Consider the following 17,730-nt stretch of genomic DNA (forward strand, 5'->3'; position numbering starts at 1 on the left):
GGTCGATGCCGGCGGTGTTTCTGGTGATAATTTTCTCTCTGTTCCGCCGAAGAAATCTTGTAACCCAGCTGTTAGATGGCTGTCTTTTTGCAATATTGGCAACATATTTTTTAATCATCTCTTGGGACGGTGGAGTACTACGCTTAGAGAGTTTTTCTATGTGCTGGACAAGGTATTTCTCTTGTTGTGGTGAGAGTAGTCGTCGTGGGTGTGCAGCGGCTGCACGCGACCGCGTTTTGTTTTGGTGGCGACGCGTTAAAGTTGATGCCGCAACACCATATATTTTTGCAGCTGTACGGTACGAGATTTGTCCTTCTAGACCTTGCGAATTGATTGCCGCAAGCGCTTTTTCGATAGCTGTCATGGTGGTGGAGTTGTGGGGATTTGAAATTGGTGGGTTCTACTTTGGGAGATGCAGGGGGTGTTGCATTGTCTGACCCGTTGCACGCATTGACCACCCACACTAGCGGCACCGGCACGCCCGCTCCGCCATCATCATGACCTTGTTCTGGAAGGCCATTACCATCGCTTGTTGCAGACCAATCCAACCTCTTCCGTCAGGCCTCCGTCAGATCAAATGAAGCGAAAAAGAAGAATACAATGCTCATGTTGATTTTTGCATCCAGGCCAACACCTGCCAGTCTTCTTTCCTTGGCAGTCTTTTGATTCGCAAATGCAATTTTGCCGCTCATGCGCGCCAACTGCGCGGATGAGATGAATCCTGGGCGGCCCAACCCACTTGGCAATCCTGCGGGTTGGCATCGAATCAGGCACGCTGCGGCTGGCGGGCTGGGACAAGTTATTCCATATTTCTGTTCGCGGTGGCGGCCAGCCTCTGCAATCATCCATGGCGAAACCTGTTGGAGCCAAGTGCCTGGACAGCCACGCTAGAAAGGGACCATCAATTTCAATTCCATACTGCAATGGGAGAGATCAGCATTCTGCGAAGCATGGCAAAGTCTAAGGCCTCGGTATAGCGCGAGTCATGCTCTGGCGCTCGAATAGTACTGGCTTCACATGAGCCGTGTGTCGTACATAGAACCCGGTACCTTGTCAACCCTTTTACAGACATGCCACTGACAAGACGAGGCTCCTGTACATTCTTAGGCTCGGAAACAGCTGCCCGAACCATGTGTTAGCTGCATGCACATGCAAATTAGTACGATGCCCTTTTTCTACAAGTCCCCCATATAGACCCTTCTCAGTACACTGGGTTTCTTGTCTCGACATTCCACAGCTTTCGCTTCATCCCCTCGTCGACAATGCTTTTCTCGGGTATTCCCACGGCTGTGCTGGCGCTGGCTGGTGTGGTCCAGTCTGCTGTGCTGCAGCCCCGCGACCTTCTCCAGGATTTGCAGGATCAAGCGATTGCGGCGTTGAAAGAGGCGGAGACCAATGGAACCGTTGGGAAGAGGGGGAGCTGCTCCGTCTTCAATGCCCCTGTGAGGAGAAACTGGTAAGTTATGTGACACTGGCTGTCCGTGAAAGCTGCCAACCACTTCGCAGGGACCACATGAGTGCGAAAGAGCGCAAAGAATACATCAGAGCTGTAAAATGCTTGCAGTCTTTGCCTGCAAAGTCCGACCCAGCATTGGTACCTGGCGCCAAAACCCGATACGATGACTTTGTCGGACAGCACATCAACCAGACACTGTCGATTCATGGCACTGGCAACTTCTTGGCCTGGCACAGGTACTATACATTTGCCTATGAGAAGACGCTGAGGCAAGAGTGCGGCTACAAGGGTTACCAGCCTTACTGGAACTGGCTCAGTTACCAGGACGATGTGACAAAGTCTCCTGTGTTTGATGGCTCCGCTACCAGCATGGGCGGCGATGGCTCTTATGTCAAGCACAACGGAAGTGTTGCTGGCGGTGGCAACATTGCTCTGCCTTCGGGTAAGGGTGGAGGATGCATAAAGAGTGGACCATTCAAGGAGTGAGTACCGCTATGCCATGCTCAGTGTTTTACCAATTGACCCTGTTAGTCTCCAAATCAACCTCGGTCCCGTGAGTCCAGCAATGGATGGAGAAACTAAAACCCCATCGCCACTTGCCTACAACCCCCGCTGTGCAAAGCGAGATATCACCTCCTACTCTGCGCAAACCTGGCTGACCGCACAAAACATGTATAACATTACCATTGGCCCTGCATCCAAGAACATTGGCACTTTCCAGGACGAGCTCCAAGGTCGCTTTACCCAGGGCTTCTTGGGCATGCACGCCGCTGGTCACTATGTCATTGGTGGAGACGGTGGCGACTTTTACAGCAGTCCCAACGACCCTGTCTTCTTTCTGCACCATGCCATGGTCGACCGCGTGTGGTGGATCTGGCAGGCTCTGCACCTCAACCAAGCGAGCTCTGTTGCCGGCAACGTCGCGGCGTTCAACCCTGGAAGCGCAAAGACTACCATAAAGGATCTTGTTCAGATGAACTGGCTTAATGTGGATGACAAGACGCTCGAGGAGCTGATGAGTACGTTGAGCGGAGAGCCAATGTGCTATATCTACTTGTGATGTGGGATAGAAAACTGTTTTAGAGAAAATTAGTCTTTAATATGTAATTCTCCAGCTTGAATGAGAGAAACAGCGACAAATGATCTGCACGTGAGTGAGTAAGGTGGTTTAGCGGCAGTTGCACTAAGTGTAAACCAGAGTAAGTACATGTCCACTGATTGGCTCGATCACGACCCGACATCGAGTCAGGCCCATCGGTTGCACGACATCAACCCGTGTAAACAACTGTGTATATCTCTGCAAAACCCACAGTGCAATGACAAAACCAATTTCCATCGTGGGAGCAGGCATTGCGGGCTTGACGCTTGGCCGCAGTCTTCTCCGCCGCGGTATTCCTGCAATCCTGTACGAAAAAGCCGCGTCAAAGCCCCGATTCAACTACGGCATCACTCTCCACGCGACCACATACAGGCCGCTTCTCAAGATCCTCGACATCGACGAGGACGTCTTCAAGAGCCGGGTAGCTGTTGATGTTGAGAGCGGCGGCTCCGGAAAGATCGGACCAAGCGTTGAGCTTCCGAGTCATGATGGCCTGTATGACACACAGTCCTCGTTTCGCGCCAACAGAAGCAAGCTAGAGCAATTGCTGGGTGAAGGTCTCGACATTCGATGGCAAAATACGCTACAGAGCATTGATTCCTCTCCGCAAGGGACCAAGCTGCGGTTCCTGAACGGCAAGACATGCGCTGCAGACATCATCATCGCCGCCGATGGCGTGCATTCTAGCGTTCGGAAAACGGTGTTGCCGTCAGCGCAGATAAAGGTTCTCCCATACATTGCATTCAATGGAAAGAGAAAAATCAATCGCAAGGCTTTCGAGGCAGTCTACGGGCCCGCAATGACAGAAAGCGCAGTCATTGAATCGAAGCACAACGGTGTGGTCCTCAACATTAGCATCAATGAGAAGAAACATGAAGAAGCAAGCATCAGCTGGATCTATTCCCGCGCCGTGCGTGGCGACTCGGATCCCCTGCATCGACCAAACCGATCCAACGAGGATTCCAAAAAGACGCCCGAAGAACTATTCCAAGAAGTCCAGGCCCTCAAAGGACTCCAGCCCCCCTTCTCAGACGTTTTTGATGCGCAGAAGATGCGCGAGGACAGGATACTACATTGGCTCATGCGAACCGTTTTGCCGTCGTTTTCAGACCTTCAGACTCTGGCCCTTGAAACCAGCGTGTACTTTATGGGCGATGCTGTGCGCGCTGAACAAATTATTGGTGGCAACGGTGCAAACGCTGCTATACTCGATGCCCTGGCGCTCGCGGAGAAGCTTGATAGCGGTGACGCGAAGACTATCTCGGAATGGTACGGCGAACGATATCCGGTGTGGACGAAAGGAGTCGAGCAGAGCCAAGAGAGTATAGACAGGTTGCATCGGTCATCGAGGCCGCTTTCTGGGAATCTCTGAGGGGGAAATAGAACTGTGTTGGCTTGTTCGATTTGAGCATCTACTGAGGTCTGAGGAATTGCAGAAATCGTCCAAAAATATGTACTAATAGTATGTTGGTTGACGATTGCCAGATATTCAGTATATCCAGGAAAAGTTAGATTTCCAATGCATGTGTAGAAATCACCGTGAGTTTGAGTGAAGAGCATACCAGGATAGCCCTTGGTCATTGTTTTAGTGGCAGTTTTTTTTAAGCCGCATAATACTGCCTACTGTATTCCTTGCGACCCCACTGGACTCTACACCCATGCACATGTGCACGACAGCTTGCCAGACTCATTTCCCAAGCAAAACCATCTCACACTTGCATCCACATATTTTCTGCCCATAGCGCCTGGGAAACTCCACATCTTGCTTTGTCCATGCTAGCGGAAACAAAGCAAAACAGGAATAATGGGGTAACCCACACACACACACACACACACGCAACTTTCCTATGCAGGTAGGTGTACTATCAAAAGCTGCATCATCTCCGAGAGCCCCGGCTAACCGCCACCATGCACTATGTACGCAAACAATATCCCATGCACCCGCGTCCCCCCACCCCATGGCCCTTTGCACCACACGATACCCTAGACACGGTGGCACCGCCAAGCAGAATACCCGCCGCCATCTACAGCCACCAATGTGGTACAGTACGCCGCGCCCGCCCGCCGTGCTCGCTGTCAGCTGTCAAGCGTCTCCACTCGGAGCTTCCCAATGTAATGCATCACGGGGGGGTGTTGGTGGGTAATACCGGGGGGGGGTCAAAAGATATGTGAGCGTATATTCATTTTCGCTCGGCAGGTTTAGGCTAGTGTTGCTCGGAATTGACGCTGTACAAGGGGCATGTAGGAGGGTAAAAACCCGCTTTTGAGGGGTCGGGCGCGTACGTACGTATATGTACTTGCGGGAGAGGCTTGGAACAAAAAAAAACAACGCCCTTTGAGCCAAGAAGGAAGGAAGTAGGTAAGTACGTGTTTCTTCCTCCTAAGTTCCAAGGGCGTAGGTGTGGAAAACGAAACAAACCAAGAGAAAGAAAAAACAAACTGTTTGTCACGGGGTAGAATGGGATTTTCTCGGCATCATGGAGCGAAGAAGTGGGCGGGTGTTGTTGGTGTGCTTACACACTAGTAAGCGCAGTGTTGGTGCGAAAAGAGCCTTGGGCGCCGTGCGCTTGGGTGTGCGGCGTAGGCGGCGTGGTTGATCTGCGAAGCCTTGATGTCCCACGCGAGGCATGGCGATTGACGGAGCTCGGCTGTGTTGTGGCGTGGAGGAATGCCCATGGCGGCGGGTTGGGTTGGTGGCATGGCTGTTGCTGTGCCGCGGCGGCTGTGCGGTTAGTGAGATGGCGAGGCAAGTAAGCAAGGCGTTTTGGGCATGACGTGGAAAGCATGAATGAGCGTGTTGGATCATGTAGCAGCATGGAGGTCTCGTGGTGTCTCTTTTCGAACCACCCAAACGGATGCACGGTCTGGTGATGTGTTCGTGAACAGGGTCGTGTATCATGGAGAGTGGCATATGGTCATTCATCGATTGCGACGGCGCGAAGGATATGCAGTGGACGAATCGAGCACATGCGAATATCTTAGAGTACAAGATGAGCTTTACACATCTATCCCTAAGTATAGATAACCAAGACCAGATATTCAAACACCATATGTCAGAGCGAATGCCAGAGTAAAATTACAAGAGTCGCATGTCCATGTGCAAGCAGAAACTGAAAGGGTATCGCGAACAAAACGAGAAAAGAAGAATCAGCAAAGCAAACAGATGCAGGCAGCCGCCCACGACCCCAGTCTATGATGAATAGTCATAGGCGCGCGCAATTAGCAGAGCCACCGAGAAACAAAGAAGAGAAATTCCCGCAAGAACCCATGACGACGATGAAGTGTTTGTGACAGTCTCGAAACGAGCGTCGTAAGCCCAGCGCTTACTTACTTGGGACCAAAGATCCAGTCTAAGAGGTGTCAGTGGCTGAATGAAACATGAAGGTTTGTTTGTTCTGTGTTTTTTTTTTCGTAAACTTACATTGTGCGGCGTACTTGACCTCCCATGAAGCAGGCATGCCCTTGCACGTCGCAGGCTTGTTACCCCCAGCAGTCTCGACTCTGTAGACGGTGTTGATGCCGCCTTGGCTAACGCCTGCTTTGTGTTGCAGGTAGAGCCATTGGACAGCAGGAAGGCCGTTTGTGCCTGGAGTTGCACCCGCCGGTGCGTCAATGGCGCCCATCTTGGCGACCTGGGTCATGGGGTATGGCGCAACCATGTGGTCCAAAGCAAAGGTGGGTGTGCTCGTTCCATTGACATTGGCGAAGAAGTGATGGCCCACAACATCCTGGAAGCCTTGGCCCTGGAGGCAGGTGGAAATGTAGTCGGGAGCCCACTCGTAGAGCGAGAGTGCGAGAGACGATATGGATGCGATCATGCCCTTGGCGTCTGGGCTGCCGTTGAGTCTTGAACCAATGTCGTATAGAGTAGCTGATGCCAATTAGCACTGCTGCCATGTACATGTGAAGACAACCTTACCAAAAGCACCAGTGGTGCCAGGAGCCATGCTTCCGTCTGGTGTCTCACAGGTGTAGTTCTGTGTACCGATGCCGAGCACAACGTACTTTAGTGTCAAATCATTCGGGGCAGAAAGGTTACTGTGAGGGAAGAGAGAGGCGAGCTTGTCGAGGTTCTTAGCAGGTGCATGCTGCTGCGGTCTGGGAGGCGGTGGTCGAGCAGCAGCAGGGGAAGCAGAGGCGGCGAAGAGTAGTGCCGTGGTGATTGTAGAGAAGAGCATATTGGCGGTGTTGGTGCAGATCAATGTTGTTGAGCAAGCGTGGTAATGAAGTAGAATAAGAGGATAGTAGTAGCGTTTTCTTCGCCGGAGCTGTCAAGGGCGTACGTATTGCTGGTTGCACGACTTGTCGAGGCTGGCGCTTCGATAAACTTATACCCTCTCCACTGCCCTACGCGCTTGGCCGTTCAACGGGCGGCCGACGTGGGCGGGCGGCACTCCCACTCCCATGTGGATGTACGTCAACACAGACCACGGTGCCGACCAGATCATTTTGATTAATCCCTGAAGCGACATGCACGCCCGACTGGTGAGACCTGGACATGGCTCTAGCGTGTCAGGGTGGCTCTTCTTGTGCATGCTCCCTTGCCGCTCCCGGCGGGCTGGGTAAAAAGGCTTCTACCTGCCATAAGCGCTGATAGGTGCGAGAGTATAGAGGATCCAAGCCAAGCATGTGGAGAGCGATACGATGCGTCCTCTTGCTCTCGTCTGTGGTGAGCCTCGATGCGCCCATGTGAGGCTGATGGGCGTGGGCATCTTGGACAATGCCTCCATGTCCAAGGCAGAAACCAGCCAGGCCGCGGAGAGGGAGCCCCAAGGAGGCGGCGTGGTTGTCTCTTCATTTTTAGCACTCACCAGCGAAGGATGCTGAGGTTTCAGCAGCAGAGTCTTCAGACGAAGACCAAACACCGGCACCGACTTTGGTAGCCTGGAGGCTGGGTTTGCGCTGGGTTTGCGCTGGGTGGCCGAACGGGAGGCGGGCGTGAGGCGCTGCTCCCTCGCCTTTCACCGGTCCGTGCGCTGCAGGCGCCTTGCATGCACACGGCTGGCAAAATGACCTGATCTGGCCCAACAAAGACCGCAAATGACCCCGGCGCGGCATGCACGCTCTATCGAATGGCCCGCTTCCAGCCAGAATGTGGGTTAATTAGCTGGCATTGTCGGGAAATGCGGCAGCCATATCTTCTGCCGACGATGCAACCACCACGCTTGCGCCCCAGACGTGCGTGGTACTTATACGAAGACACGCTAATAATCGTGGCCTGCCGCGGTCTAGAAGCAATCTCCCACTCACGTCAACAGTCCAATCAAACTAACCTTCTTCTGTAGGTACTACGTGTGCACGGCTTCCACGAGCTTTTCTTCTTTCCATTCCACTGCTGCCTTTTCCTTCAGTGTCTGATGCCTTGGTGCCAGTCAGGGAGGGATTGCAATCAATTTCAAACTCTAACTAGGAATAAGCTTCTCGCTTCCTCCAAACCGACATGGACTGCTAAGGGTTACTGAGGGCTTTTGCCCCATGTGGATTAGTTGATGCCATGATTCGGCGCACCCCTTTGGCTAATACCAGGTGTCTACTGTACCCTCGCTGGAACGTTGGGATAGCCCTTCCACGTAGCCTTACATACATAGTAGGACTGCAGCGTGGGCCTTGTGAACCATCTCATCGTGTACCTGCCGATTGTCCGACTGCTATAGCCAGACGCATCTGTCCTGAGGCTCGTCGTGTGAGGGGTTGAGCACCTCGTATCTAGGAAACACTCGAGCTTGCGTGTTTCTGACCCATTTTTCCATACATGGACAGACAAGGGTTGGCCTGTCCAAATCCCGGACACTGGCGAACATGTGCACCAACACCTTCCCAAACTAAATTGTGCATGCGGACCTTTGCACAACAAAGGCGCCCTCCGGATCCCCCATCTCGTGTTGTCCCAAGCCGAAAACTGGGACCCTTCAGGAGTGCTTTTCAAACAGTTGCACGCACAACTCCTGCGTAAGCTGCACAATGGCACTCGAAACTGTGACACCCTTCGCGGCGGCCACTGTTCCGCGTGCTGCGTCTGCTGGCCTGCAATTTGTTTCCTTCCAGACAAGCCAGAGTTGATACCTTAGGTGTCGAGAGTGTATCCAGATCAGGCGCGCACACACGGATCTTCGTTCCGGGTCTCAGGGCGCATTCTTGCAGTCGCCGATTGCTGATTGTAGAATGCAGTTTTTCTGCTCGTAATGGCTTGGTTTGTTTTGGATTCTCTACCCGATGCTGACTCTGGTCGAGTGTGCGACAACTTGGACGTGGAGGAGGACGAGTGTCTTGGATTTTCAGCTGGGCAAATCCAAAGGATCGCCAAAAGTGGGGCTCTCTTCCCGCCACCACTCTTCTCTTCCATTTCCCGCTTCCCTGACAGCTATGCTCGTCATGACTGCGAGTCACCACAGCCAAGACCAAACAGACTGTCAATCGGCGCACACTCTTGCTCTTGACAAGTGCCCGTGGCTGTAGTGCTCAGACATGGACTTAGCCTTCGTACCCCTGGTTAGCATGCACCCGGTTGTGGCAGGCGTTTTGCTTGTTGTCGTGGTAAGAACACCTTCTACTAACACTTTGCACAAGCTCACAAAAGCACAAAGTCAACCTTCGTATATGGCTTCTATAATGCTTTCCTGCATCCTCTTCGGAAGTACCCCGGTCCACTGCTTTGGCGGAGCTTCCGCTTTCCTTATGTCGTCTCCACCCAACGCGGAGAGATACATAGGTGCTTCACCGAGTTCCATGCCAAGTATGGACCAGTCGTGCGTGTAGCACCAAATGAGCTGTCCTATGCCGATAGCCGGTCGTTGAAAGATATCTACACGAATCGACCAGGACACCAGCCCTTTGAGCGAAACCGCACCACTTTTAAGAAGATGTCGCCCGAAGAACCAAACACAATCATGCACTGGCACGAAGAAGACCACGCGAGGTACCGGCGCGCTTTCGCAAACGCCTTCTCTGAGAAAGCCCTGAAAGACCAGGCCCCAGTCATAGAAGAGCATGTCAACCTGTTCATGGCGCAGATGAAGAAGCGCAAAACTGTAGACCTTACACAGTGGCTCAATTTCGTCACTTTCGACATTTCCGGTGACCTTACCTATGGCGAATCTTGGGGCTGTGTCGAGAAGGGAAAAGCACATCCATGGGTCGAAATCGCGCAGGATTTTGGCAAGGGCCTTGCGCTGATCGGATCCGTCAACCGTTATCCACCCATTGACAAGATCCTGCGCTACATCATCCCCAAACGAATCCTCCAGAGAAGTATGGACCACCGCAAAATGAGTATCGAGCAGGCCAAGAAACGAATTTCACTCAATGTAGAACGGCCAGACTGGGTGACGCCAACGAAAAAGTATAGTGACCAGAAAGATCCCTTCACCGACATGGAATGGGGCTTGAATTTGATGGTCGTGGCTTTTGCCGGCAGTGAAACGACAGCCAGTGCATTGACTGCTATTATGAGGATGCTGGTACAAAACAAAGGAGCTCTTCATCGCCTAACAAGTGAGATTCGGGAAACTTTCCAAAACGAAAGCGACATGACCATCGCGACAACCGGGAATCTGCCCTATCTTAACGCAGTAATCCAGGAGGGCATGCGTGTCTGTCCACCAGTTGTGGTTGGAGTGCCCCGTGTCGTGCCCGCGAGCGGAGACATGGTGGGCAATCAGTGGGTTCCCGGCGGTGTAAGCTACATGTCGTTACTTTCATATCCTGCAAAGCTGACAAAATGCGCTCTAGACTTATGTAACCTTCAACCAGTTCTCTGCCTTTCGCCAGTCTTATAACTTTTCTATGCCAAACTCCTTCATTCCAGAGCGCTTTCTGACTACACCTCGGAAGGGTGACGACATGGCTGTGTACCAGCCTTTTCAGATTGGCAGACACATGTGCATCGGCATGAAGCTCGCCAATCAGGAGATGCGGTTGATACTTGCTAGGCTTCTGTGGAGTTTTGATGTCACCTTGACGGATGAAAATGATAGATGGGACTGGGGTGACCAGAGCACGTATATCTTTTGGGTAAGTACATCATGTCCTGGTATTGATTACATGGTTGCTAAAAGCAAGATAGGACAAGAAGCCGTTGGAGGTTGTACTAAAGCATGTGAACAAAGGACTGGGACAACAGTGGATGTAGTGGATGTCCGCCTTTATCTCAATATCTCGCCGTCTGTTATTGCTAGTCGCATTACGATGACCACAAAAAGGGCAATGGCTCATTCAAATGTATTGGTAGTTTCATCATCACATTGTTACCTCAATCGGGTTCAAGGCATAACATGTAGTCACCAACTATGTGTCGATCACGTGACACAACACCAGGCCATATGCAAGCCGTGGGGGGCGCACTCGAGTATCGTGATTTGAAAGAACAATTTAGCGCGCAGAACAAAGGACTTGTACCGCATTGTCAACCATAGTGATACACTCTGCGTCGCAGCCACTCAAATACTCATGACGCACTCTTGCGCGCCTGAAGGGCCTTTGCATAAACCTCTAAATCAATGTTCCCAGCATCCCACATAGCAACAGCTTGCACAAACACACCCTTCTCCTTTCTCTGCTGCACGTAGCCGATGACGTTGAGCCAGGTTCCCACATCCACGTCCCTCTGCTTTGCACGCTCCAGCACGTGCTCAATGTCGAGGTTCGCAACAACGGGCGAGGCCGAGACGGGATGGTTGTGTGTGAGGCGAAGGGTTGCCGTCTTCACAAGGTACTCGTCGACACTGCGGCGCTGGTCAGCTGCTGCATGTTGTGTTAGTTGTGCGAGCGTCAAAGTACCAGCCCAGAAAGCGGACTTTGCTGCCGGGAGCGCATTGCGGGAGGTCGCTCAACAGCACCAGCGTCGACGGAACGGGGCCAGACATGTCTTGGTGAAGGCGCAGAAGGCGGTAGAAACTAAGGCCGGGGTCCGAGGCGCACGTGCCTTGACTAGCGCGAGCGACATCATAGCCTCGTGCATCCAGGCCCGAATCACGACCAGCCAGGCAGCCTTCAAACACTTGACCACCGCGCCCCCGACTCTCTAGACACACATACGTCGCCTCTGCCCACGACTCCTCCAATAGTCCTGCATCCACACACACACACACAGTACGTCGAGGCCGCACAGCACCCCGCAACCCCGCTATCCCACCTTTTGATAGCCGTCCGACGCACCTGCCCAAGCCCGCGAGAGGCGCCGGCGATAAGCCCAGAACTGACTGAGAATCGTAGAGCTACGCCACGATGAGCGGCTGGGGCCTGGGTTGGTTTGGCGGCGGCCAGGCGAAGAAGGAGGCGCCCAAGAAGGCCATCCTCCAGCTTCGCGGCCAGCTCGAGATGCTGAACAAGAGGGAGAAGCATCTGCAGAACCAGATGGACGAGCAGGATGCCTTGGCGCGCAAATATGTGACCAGCAACAAACAAGGTACTTGGGTGCCCAGTGTCGGGTGTGCTGGCGTTGCTGACACCCCATGACAGCTGCAAAGCTAGCGTTGCGGCGAAAGAAGCAGTTTGAGCACTCTCTCGAGCAGACGAGCTCGCAAATCATGACTCTGGAACAGCAAATCTACTCGATCGAGTCGGCGAATATCAACAAGGAGACGCTGGATGCCATGAAGAACGCCGGTTCCGCCATGAAGCAGATACACGCCGGCCTAACCATTGATAAGGTCGACAACGTCATGTACGCCCTTTCCAAGCGTTCCCATAAACTGGGCCAGCCGCTAAAGACATGTGCAGGGACGAGTTGCGCGAACAACACGCCATCGGCGAAGAAATCAGCGAGGCCATCACCACGAGTGTTGCTCACAACGGTATTGACGAAGACGAGCTGGACGCGGAGCTGGCGGAAATACAACAAGAGAAGCTCGACGAGCAGATGCTCAACACAGGCAGCGTGCCCATCCACGACGCTCCTTCGAGCCAAAAACTACCACAGGCGCCCAATACGAATCCCAAGGCGCCACAGCGGGTCGAGGAAGACGACGAAGAGGAGGAGCTGCGGAAGCTGCAAGCAGAAATGGCCATGTAAGCTGCTGTGTTTGCAGATATATCCCCAAGTACAGACACGGACATGGCAAGCGGAGATTGGTCTTCAGGCGTACGGCGATGCGGTCAGAAGCGACATTTTTGGGGCTTCAGCCACTTTTTCGTTTTTTCTTTCCTTATATGTAATGGCGGCATTTGGGCCTTCTTTGGATCTCCATATCAATAGCACTCAACCAAACTTGAAGCGAGGGTTGCGCGCAGCGAAGAGAAGGGGGGAGATTGGGACATTATACCTTGCAATACCAGACGCATTCACCTTCGGATAGTTCCCTATTGAGTTGACTGGAGACTGGTGCATTGCTTCAATATGGCATGATAACCAATGGGCGCTTTGGAATAACAGCCTTGACCACTCTTCTCTGACAACAGCCACATGAGAGGATTCAACGACGACAGACAACAATCTGCACTGGATGCATACGTGACATAAGCCCGAAACCCATTTTCACTTACCAGACCAAACTATGCAGCTAATGCACTGATCCATGCAATTTTGAGACGACGAGAAACGAACGAGTCAAGTTATTGAATCTTAATGTTCCACTCCCTGCTCCCTTGCTCTCAATAAGTCGATACCATCTTCTCATTCTTCCCCTCTCAATACACACACACACACACCAGCGATGCATGCGAGTCAAAAAGACCGAAAGCAAGGAGAAAGAAAAAAAAACAGGTAAGACAAGAAAGTAAGTAAGAAAGCTACTATGCCCAAAATTTGACTTTTGTAATATTGTTTTTTTTGTTTTTTTTTTAGAAAAATTGACCAACCCAACCCCATCCCAACCCAAACAGAACCAATCCGAAAAAGACCGATAGCACCTCGCTAGGTAGCAAGAAAGAAAGAAAGAAAGATAGAAAGATAGAAAGGAAGGAAGATAGAAAGAAAGGTATGCCAGAAAAAAAACCCCCCCCCCTAACCACACCCAACCCGAAGCGACGCTGTGATGGGTATTTATCCGAGTATACACACAAGTTTTTTCACCTTTTGCAACCTTTGGAAAAAAAAAGAACCCCAAACGAAAACAAAAACGCCAAAGTAGAAGGAAGAGAGGGAAGAAAAAAAAAGACATAATGTAAGTTTTTTTTCATATGACACGTTCATTTTAGGCCTTTGTTTTGTTTGTTGGGATGATTTTTGTGTTTCCTGACCGCTAGGAGGAAAGGGAAGGGAAGGGAAAGGGGGGGAGGGGGGGGGAAACAAACGATTTCCAAATCACCGAGACCAAATCAAAAACCAAGAAAAAGAAAAGAAAAAAGATGCTGATGCGTAACAGAGATGCAGAGCTGCTAACATATGATGCATTTTTCTTTTAATCCGTTTCCTTCCCCTTCCCTTTGCTTCCTTTCCCAAAAGTAACCGAAAAGAGTCTATTCTTCTACTCTGTTTTGGGTGCCTCTTCGCTCGGCTCGGCTTTGACCGACTCGTCTGCGTGAGAAGGACTGTCTGCGTTCAATTCGGTTGGTGGGCGTCGCAGCGGAGTGCCACTGCTCTGGACGGCAGGAGATCCAGGGACAGGAGTGATGGGCTCAACGCTTGGGCGATGCGAAGGGGTCGCAGCAGATGCAGGTACCTGCGCTGCCGTTGATGGCGGCGCTGTAACTGGTGATGCTGGCGGCCCGCCCGTCATGTTGGGTGTGAATTTCTGCGGCTCGCTGTTTTCGCGTCGAGGTGCTGGCGACGTCGTCTTAGTTCCACATGGACCCTGCTCGCCCGTTTGCGGTGGTTGCTGAGCCAAGGTATTCGCCGCGGCATCTGCGGCAATGGCTGCGGCAGTACCCGCTGCAGTGGCTGGCACAGTGACCGGCGTGTTCTCCGGCTTGACTGTGGGCGTTCTCTTCACATGCTTGTTGATGCTCTCTACACCGCATATTGATTCCAGTAACTTCCTCTCAGGTTCCGTCAAGCTCGCCTCAGGCACAGTCCGGTCCACGCAGGCTCGGATAGCATTGTCGACCTTCTTCTGCTCATCGGGGCCTGGTCTCTTTTCCAAGTACACGAGACGATACGCCTCGAGCTGACGAATGAGATCTGGGTGTACGCCGATTGGGTACCGTCCGGAAGGATGTGGTGTAGAGCCTTCATTTGACGAACCATGGTGCGCAGTAGCTTGCGTCGGCGGCGGGCCATATGGTGAGGCATTACGCTGCGCGGGTGATGCAGGGGGTGCATTCGATTGATGACCAGCTGCAGGGTATGTTGGGTATGGACGAGGCGGTGCTGGCCCATATGGGCTGGCAGCAGCAGCAGCATATGGTCCGCCGTAAGGACTCGGTGCCGAAGGTCCACTGTATGGTGATTGCTGTGGGGCAGCCGTGGGAAACAGTACACCATACTGCCCGCTTGATCCAGTTGTAGAGCTGGCAGGTGGTGCCTGCGAATTGGGCTGCGGGTACGGTCGTGGAGGGTTGGGGGCTTGCGGACTGCCGCCCGTGTTGCCACCGGCCCAAGGAGACGTGTAAGGCGTTGGATGAGGTGCATTTTGCGGCCCATTGGGAGCAGCAGCATTGCCTTCGCCACGAGCCATACTAGGGGGGAGACGAGGCTGCGCAAGGCTTGGCGGTAACCTCGGAGGAGCCTGCGGCATCGCATGAGCCATGCCTGGATGATACGGATAGCCAGGCTGGGGATAGGGTGGGTATCCGTTCGGAGGCTGGTAATACTGCGGTCGCGGAGTGTGGTTGAGCGGAGGGCTGGCTTGCCTCTTCCTGCGTTCCTTCTCGATTGACACCTCGGGATTGATGCGCCAAAGGTATCCCTTGCCCTCCTTGTCGCCCTTCATGAAAGCATCATGCTGGCCAAGATTGTGACGCACACTCGACTGCCAGCCGCTGGTAGTCGTTTTGAACTTGTACCAAGGATACTTGCGCTCAATGTAGGTATAGATGGACTGTAGGTTCATCTGACCAGTTGGCGAAGACGAGATGGCCTCATGAATGAGGACAACGTAGTTTGCCGTGGGACGCTGCAGCTGCTCTTCGGTGTAGTCTTCGATACGCATCTCAGGTGAAGGAGTCCGGGGTGGTCTGATGGGCTTGGCTTGTTTCTGGAGGCCAGACAGGGTTCCGTCGCCCTGTTCGGTTGATTCCATGACAGCGTCGTCGTCTCCATCGCCTGCGTTTGATTCTTTGCGCTTCGGCGCCTTTGGCTTGATGGTCGGTATAGGGATGTCAGCCGGATCAATACCAGCAGCCCTTGCCCTCTCGATATCCTTGGCCTGCTTGATGAGCTGAGATCGCTGGCGTTTCGACATGATACCATCTTTGGGCGGCCGTCCAGGACCCTTGCGCTTCTCGACAACGTGGCCAATGAGATTGCGGGGCAAATTGTGCTGTATGGCCATTTCTTCGGTAATCAGTCCATCGATGTCGCCGGCTTCGAGTTCACCTTCGTGGGGTTTGCGCAACAGAGGCGGGCTATCGTTTGGTGGAGGCTTGCTTGGCTGCTCCGGCTTGGCAGCCACGGGAATGTCCTTTACAGACTCTTCGGCCGGCGTCTCATCCTTGACAGTGGTCGTCTTTGCCGGAGTCTTAGCTGGCGCTTTGCCCTTTTCTTTGGGTTCCTTTGGCTCCTTGGGTTCCTTGGGTTCCTTGGACTCCTTGGACGGGGCCGTTTCTTTTTCTCTATGTTCTTTTTGCTCTTTTGCTTCTTTGCGCTCTTTCTGCGCTTTTGGTTCTTTGGCAGATTCACGGGCGGGCTCTTTGCTCTTGCCCGAATCTTTGACCTTGATCTTGACCTTCTTCGGTGGTGGCTCTTCAGGGGTGAGTTCGCGGGCCTGCTGTTTCCGCTTGTGCGCCTTTTTGCCGTCTTTGCATGTGGACGCTGGAGGAATGTTTTTGATCTTGAGTTTCAGACTCGTCTTCTGCCGAGGCTTTGGAACGGGCTCCTCGTAGTCGTCCATGTCTTCGTCGGCCAATGCATCGTCGTCGTCGCTGTCGCTCACCGGGTGGTGGTAGTAGACGTGGCGCGGGTTGACGCTCTGCTGGTCCTCGCTCTCCGAACTGACGTGCTCGTTGCTTTCCAGCTGGCCGTTGCCATTCTCAAACGAGAAGCTCATGGGCCGCGAGCCCGACTCTTGGCGATGGCGCTGCTGCTCGGTAAGCGCAACATCGGGGAGGTAGAAGTGGATGTTGACGGCGCCGATGAGCAGGTGGTCGCCATGGTCGAGCGGGACCGTCTCGCCCTTTGGGTAAAACTCGCCCTCGTGGTGCAGGCCGTTGTTGCCCAGGACGTGGATGCAGAAGTGGCCGGCGTCAAAGTCGAAGAAGATCTTGGCATGCTCGCGCGAGATGCCCTTGGGGCCGAGCGAGCCCGTCTTTGCCATGATTTGCTGGGGGTGGATGGGCACGAAGGGGCAGTCGTTGGGGTCCTCGGGGACGTGGCCGTCAAACTGGGCAGGCACCTCGGGGAAGGCCTGCATGAGCATGTTCTGGGGCGCGCGCTCGGCGGGCTTCTCGTCGTCCAGGTCGGCGGGCGGGTGCGAGGCCGAGCTGAGCGAGTGCGAGGCGTTGCTCTGGCGGCGCTGCTGGTACTCGATGGGCATCGACTCAATGGGCACGTTGACGATGCCGCCCTTCTCGGAGATGACGCTGCGGGCGCCGCGCCGCTCGCGCCGGCGCTTCTTCTTGTCCTTGCGGCCGCTGAGGTATGCCTCTGCGGCCTTGGTGTGGCCCTTTGCGTGCAGCGCCTCGGCCTTGATGAGGCGCTTCATGTCGCGGTGGGCGAGGTGGATGTTGCGCCCGAGCGTGATCTGGTACGTGTGCATGTAGTAGGAGCCGTCGTCGAAGCGCAGGCGCGCAAAGGCCGTGAGGCGCTCGTTGGTGGTGGGGGGCATGAAGGGCTCCAAGGGCATGGCGGCGGCGGCGGCGGCGGCAGCATTCATGTCGACGGCGTCCATGGGCAGGGCGGCGGGCGGCATGTCGGCGGGCAGCGGCGGCGGGGCAGCGGCGGCGGCGGCAGCAGCAGCAGCAGCGGCGGGCAGCGGCGGCGTCATGGTGTTGGCGATGGGCGAGTGCTCGAGGGCGGCGGCGAGGGGAGCAGCGCTGGCCGGGGCGGGGGCAGCCATGGCGGGCGGCGCATGGCTGGTCGCGGCGGCCATGGCGGCGAGGCGCTCGTGCTCGTCGGGATGGGTCGTGGGCGGCGGCGGCGGCG

At 54.0% G+C, this 17,730-nt stretch overlaps 6 protein-coding genes across 6 annotated transcripts; 3 read left to right on the forward strand and 3 right to left on the reverse strand.

Moving 5' to 3' along the window:
• Positions 1 to 1,262: 1,262 nt before the first annotated feature.
• Positions 1,263 to 3,927, forward strand: SETTUDRAFT_149938 (uncharacterized protein; the record flags this gene model as incomplete). The annotated part of the gene is made up of 4 exons (XM_008026218.1): positions 1,263 to 1,456; positions 1,507 to 1,938; positions 1,988 to 2,512; positions 2,769 to 3,927. The coding sequence occupies 4 exons, from the start codon at positions 1,263 to 1,265 to the stop codon at positions 3,925 to 3,927; spliced, it is 2,310 nt and encodes a 769-aa protein (XP_008024409.1).
• Positions 3,928 to 5,677: 1,750 nt separating this feature from the next.
• SETTUDRAFT_149942 (uncharacterized protein) lies at positions 5,678 to 6,733 on the reverse strand (the record flags this gene model as incomplete). Its single annotated transcript, XM_008026219.1, has 3 exons — positions 5,678 to 5,905; positions 5,977 to 6,426; positions 6,475 to 6,733. The coding sequence occupies 3 exons, from the start codon at positions 6,731 to 6,733 to the stop codon at positions 5,883 to 5,885; spliced, it is 732 nt and encodes a 243-aa protein (XP_008024410.1). The 3' UTR covers positions 5,678 to 5,882.
• Positions 6,734 to 8,952: 2,219 nt separating this feature from the next.
• SETTUDRAFT_168697 (uncharacterized protein) lies at positions 8,953 to 10,835 on the forward strand. The gene is made up of 4 exons (XM_008026220.1): positions 8,953 to 9,089; positions 9,140 to 10,228; positions 10,284 to 10,565; positions 10,618 to 10,835. Exons 1-4 carry the CDS (start codon positions 9,021 to 9,023, stop codon positions 10,681 to 10,683), a joined length of 1,506 nt encoding a protein of 501 aa, XP_008024411.1. The 5' UTR covers positions 8,953 to 9,020; the 3' UTR covers positions 10,684 to 10,835.
• Positions 10,836 to 10,998: 163 nt separating this feature from the next.
• SETTUDRAFT_160796 (uncharacterized protein) lies at positions 10,999 to 11,416 on the reverse strand (the record flags this gene model as incomplete). The annotated part of the gene is made up of 2 exons (XM_008026221.1): positions 10,999 to 11,275; positions 11,331 to 11,416. 2 exons carry the CDS (start codon positions 11,414 to 11,416, stop codon positions 10,999 to 11,001), a joined length of 363 nt encoding a protein of 120 aa, XP_008024412.1.
• Positions 11,417 to 11,546: 130 nt separating this feature from the next.
• Positions 11,547 to 12,839, forward strand: SETTUDRAFT_168698 (uncharacterized protein). The gene is made up of 4 exons (XM_008026222.1): positions 11,547 to 11,642; positions 11,766 to 11,958; positions 12,012 to 12,216; positions 12,273 to 12,839. The coding sequence occupies exons 2-4, from the start codon at positions 11,778 to 11,780 to the stop codon at positions 12,562 to 12,564; spliced, it is 678 nt and encodes a 225-aa protein (XP_008024413.1). The 5' UTR covers positions 11,547 to 11,642; positions 11,766 to 11,777; the 3' UTR covers positions 12,565 to 12,839.
• An 810-nt stretch (positions 12,840 to 13,649) lies between these two features.
• On the reverse strand, positions 13,650 to 16,910 carry SETTUDRAFT_168700 (uncharacterized protein). Its single transcript, XM_008026223.1, has one exon. It carries the CDS (start codon positions 16,901 to 16,903, stop codon positions 13,958 to 13,960), a length of 2,946 nt encoding a protein of 981 aa, XP_008024414.1. The 5' UTR covers positions 16,904 to 16,910; the 3' UTR covers positions 13,650 to 13,957.
• Between the last annotated feature and the right edge of the window lie 820 nt (positions 16,911 to 17,730).

This window comes from Exserohilum turcica (genome assembly GCF_000359705.1).
Source record: "Exserohilum turcica Et28A unplaced genomic scaffold SETTUscaffold_17, whole genome shotgun sequence".
Lineage (NCBI taxonomy): Eukaryota > Fungi > Ascomycota > Dothideomycetes > Pleosporales > Pleosporaceae > Exserohilum > Exserohilum turcicum.